Source organism: Amphibalanus amphitrite, unplaced genomic scaffold (assembly GCF_019059575.1).
Source record: "Amphibalanus amphitrite isolate SeventyFive unplaced genomic scaffold, NRLGWU_Aamphi_draft 001526F_arrow, whole genome shotgun sequence".
Lineage (NCBI taxonomy): Eukaryota > Metazoa > Arthropoda > Thecostraca > Balanomorpha > Balanidae > Amphibalanus > Amphibalanus amphitrite.
The window spans coordinates 283-19,260 of record NW_024883019.1 but is presented as its reverse complement, the minus strand read 5'-3'; the positions used below and the strand labels follow the sequence as shown (position 1 = coordinate 19,260).

At 46.1% G+C, this 18,978-nt stretch overlaps 1 protein-coding gene across 1 annotated transcript in view; it reads left to right on the top strand.

The window, feature by feature from the left end:
• The window catches only part of LOC122373633 (transcription factor p65-like), a gene marked incomplete at its 3' end in the record, with an annotated part of 133,500 nt that extends 115,866 nt beyond the window's left edge, over positions 1 to 17,634 (top strand). The window contains exons 11-19 of the mRNA XM_043351908.1: positions 9,121 to 9,476; positions 10,283 to 10,324; positions 10,741 to 10,830; positions 12,075 to 12,134; positions 14,442 to 14,477; positions 15,088 to 15,120; positions 15,541 to 15,912; positions 16,312 to 16,424; positions 17,511 to 17,634. Coding sequence (XP_043207843.1) covers positions 9,121 to 9,476; positions 10,283 to 10,324; positions 10,741 to 10,830; positions 12,075 to 12,134; positions 14,442 to 14,477; positions 15,088 to 15,120; positions 15,541 to 15,912; positions 16,312 to 16,424; positions 17,511 to 17,634 — 1,226 coding nt within the window. The remainder of the gene's footprint in view (positions 1 to 9,120; positions 9,477 to 10,282; positions 10,325 to 10,740; positions 10,831 to 12,074; positions 12,135 to 14,441; positions 14,478 to 15,087; positions 15,121 to 15,540; positions 15,913 to 16,311; positions 16,425 to 17,510) is intronic.
• Between the last annotated feature and the right edge of the window lie 1,344 nt (positions 17,635 to 18,978).

Below are 18,978 nucleotides of genomic sequence, written 5' to 3'. Positions count from 1 at the left end.
ATTGCACTTCAAAGTTCATTGTTTTGTGACACGTATTTGACACAAAACATTCTAAAAATCGTTTTAAATGTTTTGCATGGTGGGACCCGGCGCCCGCTCGTATCATAGATCCATGCCCTTGGTTTATTTTTTATCCTATGAGATCATAGATCCAAAAGTTTTTTTTTTCTAAATTGATTGCGTTCTATTGCCTCCTGAAATGCCGCAATTTTCACCTCCTCCTTGCCATTATGGTGAATGTCGATAATGTGAAGCCTTTTTTCAATTACATTTTTTTATTTGTTTATTTATAATGCTTGGAAGGGGTGTTCCTTCTCTTTCGGCTCCTGGGCCACCTAGCGATACGCGGTAGGCGGCGTTGGAAACAGCGTAGAAATCGTGACTTCAGTCATTCTTAGGATCGATCAAAGGTCACCGGAGTACTATATTTCGACAATTTTAGAAAAAAAAACGGCACATTACTGGGAAACGAATAGAGGCACAGCCCGCCCCCCCCCCCCCCTCCCCATCCAAAGGACGCATTTGATAGTCCTGTTTATGCTATTTTGAGCAATCCGCTCAGATTTTACCTAAGGTTAACGATGTAGCGTGCAGTTGGTAAAAAACTGCCAAAATAGACGATTTTTTGCGAAAACGAGTTTTCTGCCAAAACCTTTACAAGTTAACGATTACTGGCATCGTGCTCCTCTCGTCAAGACGCGTCGAATGAACTATATTTTGACCTTGAAAGGTCAACTTGAAAATTTGACTTAAGGTCACGGTCATGAACTGACAAAAAAAAAATCTTGTTCCACTTAAGTTCATCCGTATTGTTGAGTTGACACATGTAAGGTGTTTTCATTACTCTAGCATGTCTCTATCAAACATTATTAGAGTAAAACTGTTGCATACTTTTCGTGACCAGAGGCCTCTTGCACCAAAATCTTCTTGCACCAATGCTTGGATTATTTTGCATCGTATACCCAGTCCAAGTCTCAAATGTAACAATTTGCGTGCAAAATTTAGCAAGCACATGTAGGATTATGTATGTATTGGGCTATTGCAAACAAATTTACCACCGTTAGATTAGCTTATTCTGAGACCGGTTTTTCGATTTTACCTAGCTAGGTAGTTTGGTGCAAGAGGCCTCAGACCCTGAGAACCTGACCCTGTATGACCCTGAGAAGACTTCAGGGTCATACGAAAGGGTCACAGGTGCCATTTTTCGGTCGAGTGTATCTTTTGTGCTTGTAACTCGGTGTTTGAGGGTGTTTAGAATGATGTTCGTCCAAAAGAGGCGCCTTTCAATTTTCCTCCACTTGCTTATAATAGAGAGGGCGCAAAATTGACCTGACCTGTGGGTCACCGATATCTGCATTATATGATACACATTTTGTGCATACTGCTGCTCCTTAAAAATTGCTGAATGTTTCACAGCGAACCGTGTCAGTGTAGCTTTGACCGAATTGTTCGGTAGCATTGACCGAACCTTCACCTGACCTTCACCAGAATATACCCTTTACTGGCCCCAAAGGCTGCCTGACCCACACAATCGCATTTTTCACGTAAAATGGACCATAAAACATGTATCACACGACACTCATATTTTGACCCTCGCACGGTGGCCCTTTTTCAGAATTAGCACGCATTAATTCCCACAATACCTGAAAGTGGTGCAAGACATCACCACGTGATCAAGGACGTATTCCCCGCCAATGCAAAGAGAAGAAAAGAAACGAACTGCCCAAGGAGATTCGGCCCAACAGCGACAGGCCGCTCGGGCCAAGATTTGGCGCACGTTCGCATGGCTCGCCCGCCGGCCAGGCCGCTCCGAACGCAAGTGTGGCGAGCCCGCCAGCCGACCGCGCTGCACTGACCGCCAGGACGCCCCAGGGCGTCACGTGACCGCATCTACAGCTGTTGCCAGCCACCGTTAGCATAATTTCAATTAGCACATCTTATGGTAAAAGTCAAGCCACATTTAGGCGCACACCAGGTGACACCAGCTTCGAGCCAGGTCAATGAGCTTAGTCGTATCGAACAGGAGCCACAGCCGCTCGCGGACTGAACTGGCTCACGTTATCCACCGTAGAAGCAAAATGGCGCAAAATGGCGCGATGCCCTTTGGTGGACATGGTCAGAAGAGATCGGCGATTCGAACGATGTATAATACGACATGTTCCAGAGTGTGCTACTTAACATAAAGCTTCATATGTATGCCGCCATCTCCAGTTAATAATTGTCCTGTTATTGTGTCCACAATATTCGGCAAAAGTGGTCTATTGAAGTTTATACAATGAAAATTTTGGTTTCTAGGGCTTCTACGTAAACTCAGCTTCACAGCCATGCCACTAATTTTTAATATTTTTTCACCGAAAGCCTTACATATTGATGTTCATCTCACCCTACTTTTTAGGGTCCGCCGGTGGTGTCCGCGCGCCTCTCGACAAACTTCGATTTTGCGGTCAGTTTTACCAAAGGTAATTATTTTTTAGGAGGTAAAAATGGCACCATCGGATAGTTTGGGATGTTTTGCACACGATTAGACTGCTTTTTACTCAAAAGAAGAGAAAAAATATTTTGAATTTATGCGTGCTAATTCTGAAAAAGGGCCACTGTGCCTCGGTGACCTGACCTTCGTGACCTTACCTGATATCAGTGACCTCATGGCCGGTAATTTTCCGAGATCTTATGGGGGAGCCGAAACGCCCCGTCCCCCTCTCCCGCCCTCCCTTGCGGGTAGTGGAGTCCGCCGATAGCCCTACGGGGCTCGGGTTAAATGTCGCAACTCGGCGATACGGTACATTACATTCCCTAGCACTGCCAGTGCTAGGGAATGTTTCCCTGAGAAACGAAGTTTCTTGTACTTTGTGATTCCTCAAGAATCCCCAACTCTTTCCTCTCTGATTTTTTTTTTACGTAGTTCAGCTGAGGTGAGCTTGGTTATGCGATATCACAGTTATTAGGAGAAATATGTAAAGTGAAATTTTGGTACCGGGAATTATCCATTCCATTATTATCAAGATCATGAAATCGCGAGTTCTTATACTCTTTTTTAGGTTCGATGCTTAACCCGCGCCCTGATGGGGTCTGCCGAGCAACGCGGTCTGATGGGGGGGGGGGGCATTTTGGCCCCCCCTAAGATCTCGAGAACCACGCAACATAGCGACAAGCGGTAAACGGTGTTGGATAGCCCCAACGGGGAACAACCTTGTGACCCAATTTCATTGACCTCGGTCAAACCGATGACGTCACAGGTCAGGTCAAAGGTCGAATTTTCACCGTTTACAGGCATTTCAAGAAATGCGTTGTAAAATCGAGTAAAATGCATTTCATTGAAAATCATCGATGGGGAAATGTTCTTTAAACACATATTTTGCTATTTGAGGTCACTGATACCAGGTCAGGTCACAGAGGTTAGGTCACTTGGGGGTCACAATATGAAAGTGTCGTGTGATACATGTTTTATGGTCCATTTTACATGACAAATGCGATTATGTGGGTCAGGCAGACTTTAGGGCCGGCTTAGGTCATGTTTTGGTCAAGGTCAGGTCAAGGTCAGGTCAAATTAGGTCAAATTTCAAAGTTGATATTTTTGCATAAAATGGGTATCGATTCGATGCAGCTCGTCACGGGAAGTTCAATGGTGGTCTCCGTATTGCTAAAAATTGAGTTCAAAAATTTGACGTCATCAATTTTTAACAGTTTTTTCGCTATAACTTGGCCAAAAAAAGAGGTATCGATATAAAATTTGGTATGTATATCGAAGAGCGCAGGGACTATCACATATATTCTGTTTTTTTTTCGAAATTCGATTTTTTTTTAATTTTTTTTGAGTAAAAAAAAATCTTTTTTATTTTTTGGGGTCAAAATCCCAAAATTTCGAAAATCCGAGATAGCAGTTTTGTAGCGCCGTTTTTTTTTCTACACAACCACACAAAGAACTTTAAAATTGCTTGTTAACTGTAGAATTGGTGAGCGTTTCAAGATGTCATGTTTTTTGCTCATTTTTACTCGAACATGATTTCAGTTTGACCTCAATAACTCCTGACCTGAGGTGACCTGTGACTTGAACTTTTGTGTGAAGGTGTCAAATTGATGCCCGGTAAGGTACCCAGAATTTGGCGGCGCTGTGCGCCGCCGTTTTCTCGCTATTTAAGAAAAACCACAGGGGGGGCCAAAATGCCCCCCCCCATCAGGGCGCGGGTTAACTGTTGCATTTCGTAGGTACCTTGCGTGGCGCCATGCATGACGTCACTTAGGTCATTTCAGTTTCCGTCAGTAGCTGCAGATCGAATTGAGCTTCGATGCACTCGCGCAGGCCTGCCAAATCGAGGTAGGGGAGAGTGGGGCAAAGCGGCCACCCGGGGCAAAGCGGCCATCCATCGTTTTAGCCCTCCACAGCTGGCGTCAGTTCCAATTTATGATTTCCAATTATACTTCTCTTTGCGGTCGTTCGAATGAGCCAGACCGGGGTTTCAGGCCCATCGCCATTGTTCTGTGAAACACGGAAAAGCATTTCTTGCCAGGTTACCAATTATGTTTACAATTTTTAAATGTTATTTTATTCCATAACCGTTTGTAATTTTTATAAGCGTTTTTGTCCATGCATTGCGTGGTTATCGTACATGCCTTCTACCAATTTTAATGCTTTTTACCCCACTAATAGCTGAGCTGGAATATTTTTGTCTCGGACGGTAGCGCGGGGCAAAGCGGCCGGGGCAAAGTGGCCAGCCCCCAATTGGCCATAAGTTGTTTCCATCTGGATAAAAACATTATTTATATTCAAATGTGTCGTCATGCATTCATCTTGGCCACTTTTCGGTTACATGAGTTACCAAATTATGCAATTAAATGTTTTTCCAAGAAAATTCTTTCTTTGTTTAGCAATAGGTGGGAAGATAACAAAGTAAACATCCATCTTCCCTTAAACCTTGTCACCATCAAATACCCTAGTCGTGCATGAGGCACTATTCTGTTTCTCATATCGGGACTTGAGAAGTCGCCAGTGGCCGCTTTGCCTCAGGGATGGGGCAAAGTGGCCAATATGCTATAGGTTTAAAGTTTTGTCAATATCTCCCATATGTGAACGCCTTTGGAAATGAAACGCAGTTGGAATAAAAGACAATTTAATAGGGATCACATTGGTTTAGAAAGAATCTTTCCAAGTTGAAAAATCAAGCGTCGGCATCGTTAGAAACGTTAGGGTGGCCACTTTGCCCCACTCTCCCCTATATGTGGCATGATCCTCTACTTAATGCGTTGTCTGAGGGGCTTTCACCTGACCTTGACCTCAGTTAAACAAAAAGCATGTCATTCGACTTGCTTGAAAATTAGAAATACCATGATGTCCAAATCGCTGTATTGGCGGAACCACTTTTGGGAGAAAAGCTGACGTCACTGAGGGACACAAGGCAGCCTTTGGGGTCAGTTTAGATTGTATTGCGGTGAAGGTCAGGTCAAATTAGGTCAAAGTTCAAAGTTGATATTTTGCATAAAATGGGTATCGATTCAATGCAGCTCGTCACGGGGATTTCAATGGTGGTTTTCGTTTTCCGCTACGTGGTCTAAAATTGAGTAAAAAGTATGACGTCATCCGTTTTGAACAGTTTTTCGCTATAACTTGGCCAAAAAAGGAGGCTTTGATCAAAAATTTGGTATGTGTATAGGTAGAAGAGCGCAGACACTATCACATATATTCCGTTTTTTTCGAAATTCGGAATAGTTTTGGGATTTTTTTTACGTTTTTCTAAAAATCATTATTTTAATTTTGGGGGTCAAAATCCCAAGATTTTGAACATCCGAGATAGCAGTTTTGTAGCGCTGTCTTTTGTCTACATGACCATATAACGAACTTTGAAATTGCTTGGTAACTGTAGCTTTTGTGAGTGTTTCAAGATTTCATGTTTGTTGCTCATTTTTGCTCGAACATGACCTCAGTTTAACCTCAATAACTCCTGACCTAAGGTGACCTAAGACTTTTGTGTGAAGGTGTCAAATTGATGCCCAAGAAGGTTCTGAAAATTTCCTATTCAGGAAAAACCACAGGGGGGCCAAATTGCCCCCCCCCCCCAGCGGGGCAAGGGTTAAAGTAACCACTTTTTCTGATATCCTGTGTACCGAGTTCTAAAATGTTGTGAAATATTTTCAAGCTTATCCGGCACCATTTGTGGTTTAAAGAAAGAGGTATGGCTGACCCAAGGTCAGGGTCATGCAACGGTATCCTTCCTAGAGGCTATTTCACGGATTCATGTCAGCCATTATGCTTCGCCTATTTTATTACGCTGGGGCTTCAAATGAAAATTTTGAGTAACACTGATGACAGGTTCTTGATCAGCGGTTACGAATACATCAACTAAGACCACTTATGTGTCAAGGCCAACCAAAGGTCACTAGAGGTCACATGAGGTCAACATAGAAGCTAACCTTTTTCCAAACAAAGTGTCCTATGTTATTCGACGCATACTGAGAAGACAGATGCGCTTGGACCACTATCTTAGCTCTACGACCATTGATGGTAAAGTTATTTGCAAAAAAAAAAAATTAAACCTTAGTTCGGAATATTGCCCTGAGCTCTGACCTCAGGTCACCAAAGTAGTCTTTACATTTTATTCTAGGTTATATGGTATACAACCATGCTCGTAATTTGTCTCCACCTCTAAAACTCAGGGGGAAGCGACCCCCCCCCCCCCCATCGGTGGCCCGCGAAAGTTAAGCATGTGAACTCATTCAGCTGATTTAGTTCAAAATGTTTGTTAATTAAGTTGTCAATGACATTTCCAATCAACTGCGCTTTTGTCGAATCGGGTATTTTATCTTCAAATGACTGAAGATGCGGATGCATTGCCACGTAAACTAGAATTAAACTATTTTCTCGTTTTTTATTGCATAGAAATTGAACAGGCGAACATTTTACTGAACATTGGACAGGTTATGTATTCCATTCGACCCTTGCCGCCAAAGGTCATTCTCAACACTTGGCACAGAGTAAGTTGGTACGCTTCTGATTTTCAGCATTGTCTGTTGTCAGTTGTTGTTTAAGTGAATAGTGAAGTTTTACAAGTGATCGTTTGGCTGCATATATGAATACGTAAACCAAAATGTGCATTATTTAACGAGAAAAAAAATGATCCAAACGAATGAATTAGTGAATGAGCGAATGACTTGATTTTCCATTTAAGAATGAATGAATAAATGATTGAATGAATGAATGAATGAATGAATGAATGAATGAATGAATGAATGAATGAATGAGCGAATGTAACCGCAGGTTATATAAAAAATGACCTACACTTTTCGTTAGAATTGTGTTTTTCTATTGAAAAACAGCCGAAGCAGTTCGTGGCTGGGTACTTCCTGCAGTGCAATGTTCAGCATTGTGATAGGCATGTGCATTGTGATAGGCATCTAGCGGATAGGCATGTATGAAAGCAGGCAGACGCATACCATAGAGTACCTATGTATGGACCATAAAGACTATAGACCACAGGGACCATAGACCAAAGAGACCATAGATCACAGACCATAGAGCATGTGGCAGCAGGGCAGCGTCACGCGGTCCGATCGTACCAGCCAGGTCTTCCCGGCCCCTCCTCCCAGGCGCAGTGATGAGACAAAGCTGACCCAATATAGCGCACCCCAGACCTCTGGAAAACATAAACGGGTGCTCACTCGGCCAACAGAGTTATAGGAGTGATAAAATGGAGTTTTGGTGTCCGGGAATATTGAGCGATTTTGAGCTTTTGGTTTTTACGATAATGCGATAGCGAGCAGTTTGATTTCGCGATCGGTTTTATTCAGCTGAAAAACAATAACAGATTCAGCTTTTTTTTCATAACTCAAAAATTGATCAAGAAATTTAACGATCCATGCTCCAAAGGGATTTTTGTTTGGGAAATTTTCGGGCGTGCTCGGGGTCAGTTAATTCACCCGAGGTTGGCGGGATGGGGGCGCTGTACGCTTAAGGTCACTCATCACTGCGCCGTGTCGGTAACGCTCACCGCCGTGGGTGACGTCATGCACACACACTGATGACGTCATCACAACCGACCGGTGACGTCACTGGGGAGGAGGCGGCAGCGCCGGTCGCTTCGATGAAGACGGCGATATAGAGGTAAGTTTGCACTGTTTGGAGGTGTTCGAATTTGGTTGTGCGCCTACCTACACACAAGTAAGTGCGAAACCCTCCCAGTGATATTCGATGTAAATCTTGCTTACTGACTGCATCTTGCGAAACTTGCATTATACTTGTGCGAGTTTTATGAGGATGCGTTGTTTTCTCATGTCCTGATCATTTCATAGGAAAAATTCCACGGTTATAGATTTGTGAATGTGGCATTAACTAATAACATACCACATCACAAATTGGGAAACGTAATTGGGTAGATGTCTATCTTCGTGATTGGTTGCTAAAACGTGATTTTGTTATTTTTGTTGGCATCACACAGACCTGGGTTTACTCCCATAATAGTTATTTTTTCAAAAACTCTTTCATTTTTCATTCCGCATTATGCGTCATATTCAAAAACTTTTTAAGATAATTTAATATGTTTTCCCGCCGTATTTAATAATGGCTTTTTAAAGAAATTATTTTTTGTGTGTAACGTATTTTACGGCACACAGCCCTTGTCAAAGATATTCCGATGCACAAATCCATCGTCAACCACGTCCTTTTTCTCGTCTCGAGTCCGGTTGTCGCTAATGTATCCCACGGGTCGGTGACTGATGTATCCATTGTCATATAATGAAATCCGTTATTTCTCGGTCTGCCGTTCTCGGAGAGCGTGCCTGTTATTCTGGCGTGTCCTCCTCCCGTATTGATCTCGTCTCGTTACTGTGGTAACCAGCACACCGTGCTTACAACTGAATAGAACTGGAAATCGTACAGGCGTGGGTTCGAAACCCGCCAGGGGTGAATATTTTCCGAAACCCATGCTGAGGCGGTGCTTGACAGGAGAAACGGTCAGCGTTCTTTAAAGAACATTTTTTATGGAAATTTCTTAAATTTAGAATCTAAGATAACACGTTACCTCTTCAGACCTTTTTTGTGCATTGGGACGGTCTTACGAGGTCTTACGACCTCGGTGACCTACAGTGACGTGTCTGTGTGACCCTCCGTGACCGGTGGGGCCGCGTTCCCAGGACGCACTCCGTTCGAGGTGCCTCCGACGGACGCCCTCATGGCAATGCTGGGCGGTGGACAGGGCGAGTTCATGCAGCAGCTGCGGCAGCCGCCACAGCCGCCACACCAGCAGCTGCAGCAACAGCAGCTGCAGCAGCAGCAGCAGCAGCAGCAGCAGTTGCAGATGCAGCGTCAGCAGCAGCAGACACAGCGGCAGCCGCAGCCGCCTCAGACGCAGACACAGCCGCAGCAGCAACTGCAGCAGCCGATGTCTGTGATGTCCCAGGGCTCTTCGGTGTACTATCCACACGCGTCGCCCCACTCTGTGGCCTCTCCGTACAGCCCCGAGTCGGCGGCGGCCAGCTCACCGCAGCAGGTGAGATAATAAACTCACCGCAGCAGGTGAGATAAAATCACCGCAGCAGGTGAGATAGTAAACTCACCGCAGCAGGTGAGACAGTTAACTCACCGCGGCAGGTGAGACAGCTAACTCACTGCATTAATGAAAAGCCGCCTACCAGCGGATTTAATGTGAATACACGAACTGAACTGAACCGCAGCAGGGGAGACCGTTAACTCACCGCAGCAGGTGAGACAAACTCACAAACAATACACTCAGACAATACATTAACAGACAAGGCACTCATAGACAACACACTGACAGACAATAGTACACTAGCAGATAGTATACTCATTGTATGCTCAGACAGTATGTTCAGACAGTATACGCAGAAAATACTCAGAAAATATAACTACTCGCAGGCAATACACCCAGACAATACACTCAGAGATAATAAATTCATAGAAAATACTCCTACAAACAAAACACTCAGACAATAAACTCACAGGCCATAAACTCAGAGTACTCAGGCAGCACTCGCGGGCCAATAGATTCACCATGCATCACTGCTGTGGCGGCTAGTTCCCTGTCCAGTGACTGCTGACTAGACTTCTCCCTACCTATTCTTCTTAATTCAATGGGGACTAGAGACTCAATAATTTCATATACATATTTCGTGGCCCAGCAATTGAAGCTTCCAAGATAGTCTAGAAGAAAATCCCGGCGGCTACTGATGTAGTTTCTTATGTCTAACATATTGCCTGCCCTGATGTTGCTTGACTGACTTTGTTTGGTGTTTAAATGACTGTCGTTTGACGGATGTCTTGTCTTCTCTCCACCAGCCGTATACGCATTATGCCAGTCCGCAGCATAACCCCTATCAGGTGGGTGAAGGCGGAGTCGCCAACGGGCTACCAAGGGAAATTGGGGTAGTGAGTGATTTCACTTCAGCGATCGCCTTGCAGGTTTGGGGATGAATGTTTATTGCACTGTTAATATGTAATGCGTAACAGCGTGCATGGTACGTGATTTGCATCTTTGTACACATTCTCTTCATCGATTACGCAGCACAGAGATCCAAAGGAAGGGAAACAGAAACGGGGCCACCCACACAGAATTCCCTTCCGTTTTTTTTTTGGGGGGGGGGCGGCTGGTTAAACTCCAAACCTGGCCCAGTCCATACAGAAAAGCCTGTTGGCTACCAAAGGGGCTCTATATGAACTGGGTCCAGGCCACCAGTACTGTCCGGCGCACGGTGGAGTAAAGTCATCACACGTAACCCCCGTCCCCCGCTCTGCAGATGATGTCTCCTCGCGACCCGAACTTGGCTGCCAGCGCCGCGCCGTCTACTGTGGATGAGATCCTGCAGGGCGGCAGCGGCTTCCCGGCCGTGAGTGTTACACGCAGAGTGGTAATGGAACACTGTACAGACACCCTGTACCTAAGAACGAAATACACTCACGCAGTAAGACACACAGTACCAGAGCAGGGGTGGATATTTGTGCCGAGTTGGGGGTAGCACGAGCTTTCCCAATGCCACGCCGGCTTGGCTTTGGAGCCGCAACAGACGGTGGAGGTCAAGGTCACCGCTATAGGGCGGCGGCGGATTTGCCGCGCCCGTGCTACCCCAACTCGGCACATTTATCCACCCCTATACCAGAGTCATCGCCGTCGGTATCTAAACCTTAGAACACTGTGTAACTAGGTGGTCGGGGGATGGGGTGGAAGCGATGGAAATGGGACTAAGACCGTCGTTGGTGGGGTTAAGGCTAGTTTTCGAGGATGGAGGGCCCATTTCAGGGCTAAGGCGGGAAAATAAGGGGCACTTTAGACTGGGCTGATTACCGACTGGTGCCCCAGAGTGGATGAGATCATTTTCTTTGGGATGGGACTGCCCCAGTGGGACTGGAGGGTCCCGATGGGACGGGACTTCGTGATGTCCATTACGGAAGATTGTGATACCGATACCAAGCCAAATACAACAATATCCATGGAAAAATTTCGAAACCGAACCGGCTTGGGAATATGAGGAAAATGCCTCTTTTACATAAGTGAGCATTCATAATACCAATAAAATACCAAATGCACTCGCCTTGAAATACCAACTACCAAGTTGGTATCGCTTTGGTATCGGTATGCCAAAAAGTTGGTATCCGATTGACACCACTAGAAAGGACTATCCGAGCGAGACGGGCTACCCAGCCGCTTACTCGATCATGAAGCCTGCCTGCTCGTACCGGACCGACGTCTCCGGACGTCTTGTGGGACCGGACTGGGCGGAATTGGGCGGACCTTGGAGAATAAGAATGTGGGCTGAAGTTAAGAAAACTGATGTTTCTATTTTGAAAGTTTTTTATGAGTCGATGGTAGTTTATTTACCTTACAACATTTACATAGACATGCCTCTATGTTTTGGTCTGGAGCTCAATGATGTTTGCTGCAAAAGGGCTTACAAGGGAGAGCTTCCATTTTTTTTTTTTATAGTTTGGTTTTAAACCGAACGTTATGTTTCCATCGGCGTTTGCTCTATATAATTATAGATGTCGCCACCATCGCTTGATAAGCTGACATTTTATAGATGTCGCTGCTGTGCAGCGTGTTGATTTGGACTAAGCCCAGTGTCGTCATTCACAGATGACGACGCCCAGCGATACTATGGGATTCGGTCAGCAGGATCAGTTCTACGGTGCTATGGTGAGTACGGTCCACCTAACGAGTACAAGCTTGCCCAACACTAAGTGCAAGTTCGCCCAACTCTTTTGTAAGATCCATTTGGCGTTTGTTTTCTCACTAGCGATAAGCATCGACAGCATGGAAGCGTTATGGCTACTCAAGTTTTACGACCATAGGTAGATAATTGTGCTGGGCTGGGGGTGCTCGAGCTCTCCCAATTCCACGCCGGCTTGGCTTTGGAGCCGCACCAGACGGCGGAGGTCAAGGTCACCGCTGGGGCGGCGGCGGATTTGCTGCGCCCGAGCACCCCCAGTACTGCACAATTCTCACAGGTCTACGACTGACCGGTTAGCTGTCTGTTCGTGGCATGCCTTGTTCAATACGGATGTCAACTTATAGTGTCATCTAGTGTCAACCAGTTGGCAGCTGTCACTCGGTCGCAGTTGGCAGTTGTGGCTCGGTCGGAGTTGTCAGTTGTGACTCGGCTGCAGTTGTAATTTGTTTTCTGCTTCACCCATGCTCCGGCTCTAATTTGCACGTTCTATTGATATCATTTTTGTCATTTATTTTAAAACATTTCGATCTCCGTACCACCTGTAGCTATTTGAAATGCTCATTGCTCAGAGTGGGCACCAACGCTCGCATCTCTTGTTTAACCCGCGCCCCGCTGGGGGTCCTGGATTTCCACGCCCTGCTGGGGGGGGGGGGGTGTTTGAACACCCCCCCCCCTTGTAACTCGGCTCCTGGGCCACGTAGCGATACGCGGAAGGCGGCGTTCGAAAGAGCGTCAAAAATAATGACGAAATCACTTCGGTCAATTTTTTGGTCAGGTCAAAGGTCAGGTCACCAGAGGTCATTGAAGGCAAAATTTCGCCGATTTCCAGGTCGAATGTCGAAAATTTCCAAGAAGCCAACGCATAACTCGGGAACCAATAGAGCTACAGCGCCGCGGAAAAGCGCATTCGATAGCCCTATTAACGCCCTTTCTGAGTAATTGTCTCAGATTTGACCTAACGTCAACGGTTTTGCCTACAGGGGGCAAAAACTGCAAAAATAGCCGATTTTTTCGAAAACAGTTTTTCTGCAATAACTTTTGACCCAAGCCTTGTACGAGCTTACTTTTACCGGCATCGTGTTCCTCTCGTCAAGACGCATCGAATGAACTATGACTTGACCTTGAAAGGTCAACTTGAAAATTTGACCTCAGGTCAAGGTCATGACCTGACCGGAAAGGGTCATGTTGCATATCAGTCGATCCGTATCGTCGAGCTGAACACATCTAAGGCGTTTTCATCGCTCTAGCATGCCTCTATCAAAAGTTATTTGCGAAAAACTGTTAGATACCATTCGTGACCTAAGATGACCTCAGGGCATAAACAAGGGTCACGGACACCATTTTCAAGTTCAGTGTGTCTAAACCACTTGTAATTCGGTGTTTGGGAGTGTTTATAATGTCTTTCATCCAAAAGAGGCGCATTTCAATTTTCTCCCATTGACTTATAATGGGGAGGTCGCAAAATTGACCTGACCTTAGGTCATCGATATCAAAATTCTGAGATAAACATTTTGTACATGCTATTGCTCTCAGCAATCGCTGAAAGTTTCAAAGCGATCGGTCACTCGGTGTAGCTATGACAGACATTGAAAGTTTTTATGAGGTGAGGTCACTTCAAGTGACCTGTTGACCTGACCTTGAATGACCTTGGTCTGAAATTTTCACAACATGTGTAGAATTGATGTATGATAAGGTGTACCAAAAACGTGACCAAACCGTTTTTGTGTGACCAAAAACGTTTTTGAGATATTCGCAAAAAACCACAAGGGGGGGTGTTCAAACACCCCCCCCCCCCCAGCAGGGCGCGAGTTAATAGGTACACATTTGGTGGCACATTTGACATTAAGTCGACGTACGCTGACTAAAGCTCCGCGGTCGCTACCCAGCCGAGTAAAGTTCCAAGCTCAAAGCTATGCGTGAAAATACTGTCAATAATGTTTACAATTTTGCCTATTATAGGAAAGGGAAAAACAATTTCGTGTTAAAGAAAGCGCGAAAACGAAAAACGTAAATGCATTCCTAAATGGCCTGTAATTGTATTGATTTAATTTGAAAACGTTATTCTTATTTTCGAGTCAGAAAAAAAAGTTCGTTTTGGCAGTGGCATGATAGACGGTGTATGCACTGATATGCTTGTTCATATTCTGTTAAGCCCTACCTGATTGGTTGTTAGCGCTTTTTACTCGTTGCTGATTGGTCGTTGTTAGCCTGTGTTGGCTGCTCATTGGCCTTTGTTTATGTTAGCGCGTTTCTGATTGCTGTTTGTTGCACAGGATATGAATGCAGTCATGGGCCTCGGGGATCAGCAGGTCAGTACCCGGACCCGCCAGCTGTGCCGCCCCCCCCCCCCCTCCTTCTTCAGTCACGGGTTGAGCCCCCTCAGTCAAAGGTTCCGTTCCCTCAGTCGCGAATTGTCACCGGGGCGGTCACTCGAGTTGTTCTTTTGCTCGTCTCTGTCCCCGGTCATGTCATTTGCCGACCTCTACTGACCCGTTCTGACCTGTATATGACCTCTGTTGACCTTTACTGACCTCTGCTGACCTCTGTTGACCTGTTTCTGTTTGTGGCCTCTTTTGACCTGTATGTGACCTCTGTTGACCTCTACTGAATCTGCTAACCTGTGTAAGACCTCTACTGACCTCGGTTGACCTATATGTGACCTCTGCTGACCTGTATGTGACCTCTGTTGACCTCTACTGACCTCTGCTGACTTCTGTAGACTTGTGCTGACCTGTCTGTGACCTCTGCTGACCTGCGTGTGACCTCTGCTGACCTGTATGTGACCTCTGCTGACCTCTACTGACCTGTGTGTGACCTCTGTTGACCTCTGCTGACCTCTACTGACCTGTGTGTGACCTCTGTTGACCTCTGCTGACCTCTACTGACCTGTGTGTGACCTCTGCTGACCTCTGTCCTCAGGAGTCCATTTCCAGACAGCTGACTGACGAGGAGGTGAGTGAGCCATTGAAACTGGCGTCCAGCGCATCAGCGCCGCCACTACTGGTGGAAACTGGCGTCTGTCCTCTCGGTGGCTGACTGTATTTTTAGCGTGCCAGACAACATTGTGCTGATTCACATTCGATCACAATACAAAAGCAAATATTCTAAATAGCCTCAGGGTGCCCTCATCAGCGATGATATTGATGCACTGTTATAAGTTGGCAAAGACGATATTTCTTTCATATATTGTTGTTATAATTAGATTTAGTACAATTTAGATCGCTTTGAATGGCTGAGCACCAGGCTACATCTGATGATTTGAACACAACGTGAAATATCTGTGCGAAGTGGTCGTCTGCTGGAATCGAACCCGCGCCGTCCGGCCGCCGGTAGCGCCGCCGCTGTCTGACGTTGTATCTCGCTCCCCTGCAGATGCAGCTGATACTGCAGAGCCTCCCGCCGGAGGCGCGAGAGGGCGACGGCGTGGCACCGCCCGTGCGTACACACCGCGCCCCGCGAGGCGTGGTACGCGGCCTGGGCGGCCCGGGCGGCACCGCCGCCGCCCCCGCCCCCGCCCCGGCGGCCCCGGCGGCGGCGGCGGACTCGGCTCCGGCGGGTCAGACACCTGATCAGCTGGCGGCCGACATAGCCAGGATGAACCTGGGAAGGGGAAGCGGCGGCGGCGGCGGCGGCGGCGGCGGCGGCGGCGGCGGCGGCGGCGGCGGAGGATCTCCGGGAGGAAAGGACGGAGAGAAAGGAAAGAAGCCACCGAGAGCTGCCGACACTAGCCGTCCTGAGGTTCAGGTGAGGAACTGGGCACCCGAGGAGGAACGGGGAACGGTGAGTAGAGGAGTAGTGGAGGAATGAGGTTAAGGAGTAACTACAGAATGGGGGAAATCGGGGAGCAAAGCAACCATGATGGGGCGGAGGAACGGGAAATGATAGGGAACGGATGAACCATAAGGAAAGGAGGAACTAGGAACGCTGAGGAACAGAGAAGCCATGACGAATGGTAGATGTTGTACGTGACGTCACGTGGATGACGTTACTGCAAACATCATTAGCGTGATGTTTATCATGACGTCACTTACGTTTATAAAACACCTGAGTTGTATTTTGAACATCACTGACAAATGGTTGGTGTATTTGTGATGTGGTTGACGTGTATGACGTCATTGACGTAATTGTGGCGTGCTTTTCCAGCTGGCCTACGGAAACGCCGACAGTCTGTACCTATTTGCTGCCACCGGAGACGAGAACTTCCTTCTGGAGCGCTTCCGCTGCCTCGTTGGCATGGAAAACTACGACGGAGACAAGTGAGTGTCCGAGCGTATATGTTTATTGATTGGGCCCGGCCCTTAAAGGAAATAGTTCACTTTTAACATGGAGTTTTGAACTGGAATAGCAGTTTCGTAGCTTGGGCTGAGACTAGCACAAATCAGGAGCTTTTAAGGCTCAACGATCACCCTAGACGAAGATATTCCATTTCTCGTTCCGAAAAGAGTGCCTTGCAGAGGAATGCGTGCCTTGCACAGGAATGCAGCCACGTCATCGTCAGCCAATCAGCATGCTGCTTACAGCCAATGCAGTATGCGTAGGTTTGAACTACGCGATATGATTGGTCAACGCGCAATAAGCTTCCGCGTCAAACATTATTTTACATAGAATATAGTTCGTCCTATATTAAAATATAGAAAATAATTGTTTTTACAAAAAGGTTTTATTTTATTTCATGATCATTTTGAGCATAAACAATCATAAATCAATAGCAAAATACTAATTTCAGGAAAGTGAACTGTTTCCTTTAAGCGTTAAAATCCACATAGAGCAGTGTCGATGTATGGTCACAATGGAAAACTACGACGGGGATGAGTGAGTGTCCGAGCGTACATATTATGAATCGGGTCTGACCGCTCGAACATTGAGATATTCGCTGATAGCAGTAAGCCCGCAGTATTGAACAGTAAAGCGTAAATGCGTTCACGGCGTCACATAAATTTGCTACTTCTCTTTGGCATCCATATGAATGAATGAATGAACTGAATCTCATGGATGAATGAATGAGTGAATCTCATTGATAAATGAGAACACGAACACTGGAATAAATTGATGGATAACGTAATGAATTAACTGCTGACCATCTCAAGATTGGAACGAACGGAATTAAATGCGTTAAGAACTAAGAAGTCCAGGATTAGATCACCGAGCTACCTGCCATTCACAAGATAGCACCTTCGATTTAGAAATATCTGCTGCCTGGATTCGAACCGCCTACTTTTGTATAACCATATCTCTTCATTATTCCTCTGTAACTCTCCGCACCCTGCTTTAGAAATATCAAATATCCCCCGCCTAGATTCGAACGGCCGACCTCTGTATAACCGCACCCCTCAACCGGGCAGTGTGCTACACGTAGCGGCGATGTACGGAAACAAGAAGGCGCTGTCCAGCCTACTGGAGGCCATCTCCGGACTGGAGGACGACCTGCGCCGGGCGATGGTCGACAGCCATAACGCAAACAGACAGGTATGGGCTAAACTTAATGGAGATACGAGAAAGCTAGCCCCTGGCGACTTCGAAGTACGGCCCTCCAGCAAAATAGTGGTTGGTTAGCCTAATTATGTGCTTTTGGTGTAATAACTTTAAATGACAGAGACACTCCTGTAAGATGACTCGATAGAAATGAGAAGAGGGTTCGTGCACACACTTCTGCAATGGTTTTCAACAGCCATTAGACGTATTCATCAATGCAGATCGATTATTGTGATGTCGGCAACCAACCACTTAACCCGCGCCCGGCTGGGGGTCCTGGATTTCCACGCCCTGCTGGGGGGGGTGTTTGAACACCCCCCCCCCCTTGTAACTCGGCTCCTGGGCCACGTAGCGATACGCGGAAGGCGGCGTTCGAAAGAGCGTCAAAAATAATGACGAAATCACTTCGGTCAATTTTTTGGTCAGGTCAAAGGTCAGGTCACCAGAGGTCATTGAAGGCAAAATTTCGCCGATTTCCAGGTTGAATGTCGAAAATTTCCAAGAAGCCGACGCATAACTCGAGAACCAATAGAGCTACAGCGCCGCGGAAAAGCGCATTCGATAGCCCTATTAAAGCCCTTTCTGAGTAATTCTCTCAGATTTGACCTAACGTCAACGGTTTTGCCTGCAGGGGGCAAAAACTGCAAAAATAGCCGATTGTTTTCGGAAAGTTTTTCTGCAATAACTTTTGACCCAAGCATTTTACGAGCTTACTTTTACCGGCATTGTGTTCCTCTCGTCAAGACGCATCGAATGAACTACAAGTTGACCTTGAAAGGTCAACTTGAAAATTTGACCTCAGGTCAAGGTCATGACCTGACCGGAAAGGGTCATGTTGCATATCAGTCGATCCGTAGCGTCGGGCTGAACACATCTAAGGCGTTTTCATCGCTCTAGCATGCCTCTATCAAAAGTTATTTGCGAAAAACTGTTAGAAACCATTCGTGACCTAAGATGACCTCAGGGCATAAACAAGGGTCACGGACACCATTTTCATGTTCAGTGTGTCTAAACCAATTGTAATTCGGTGTTTGGGAGTGTTTATAATGTCTTTTGTCCAAAAGAGGCGCATTTCAATTTTCTCCCATTGACTTATAATGGGGAGGTCGCAAAATTGACCTGACCTTAGGTCATCGATATCAAAATTCTGAGATATACATTTCGTACATGCTATTGCTCTTAGCAATCGCTGAAAGTTTCAAAGCGATCGGTCATCGGTGTAGTGCTATGACAGACATTGCAACATTGTTTTATGAGTGAGGTCACTTCAAGTGACCTGGTGACCTGACCTTGAATGACCTTGGTCTGAAATTTTCACAACATGTGTAGAATTGATGT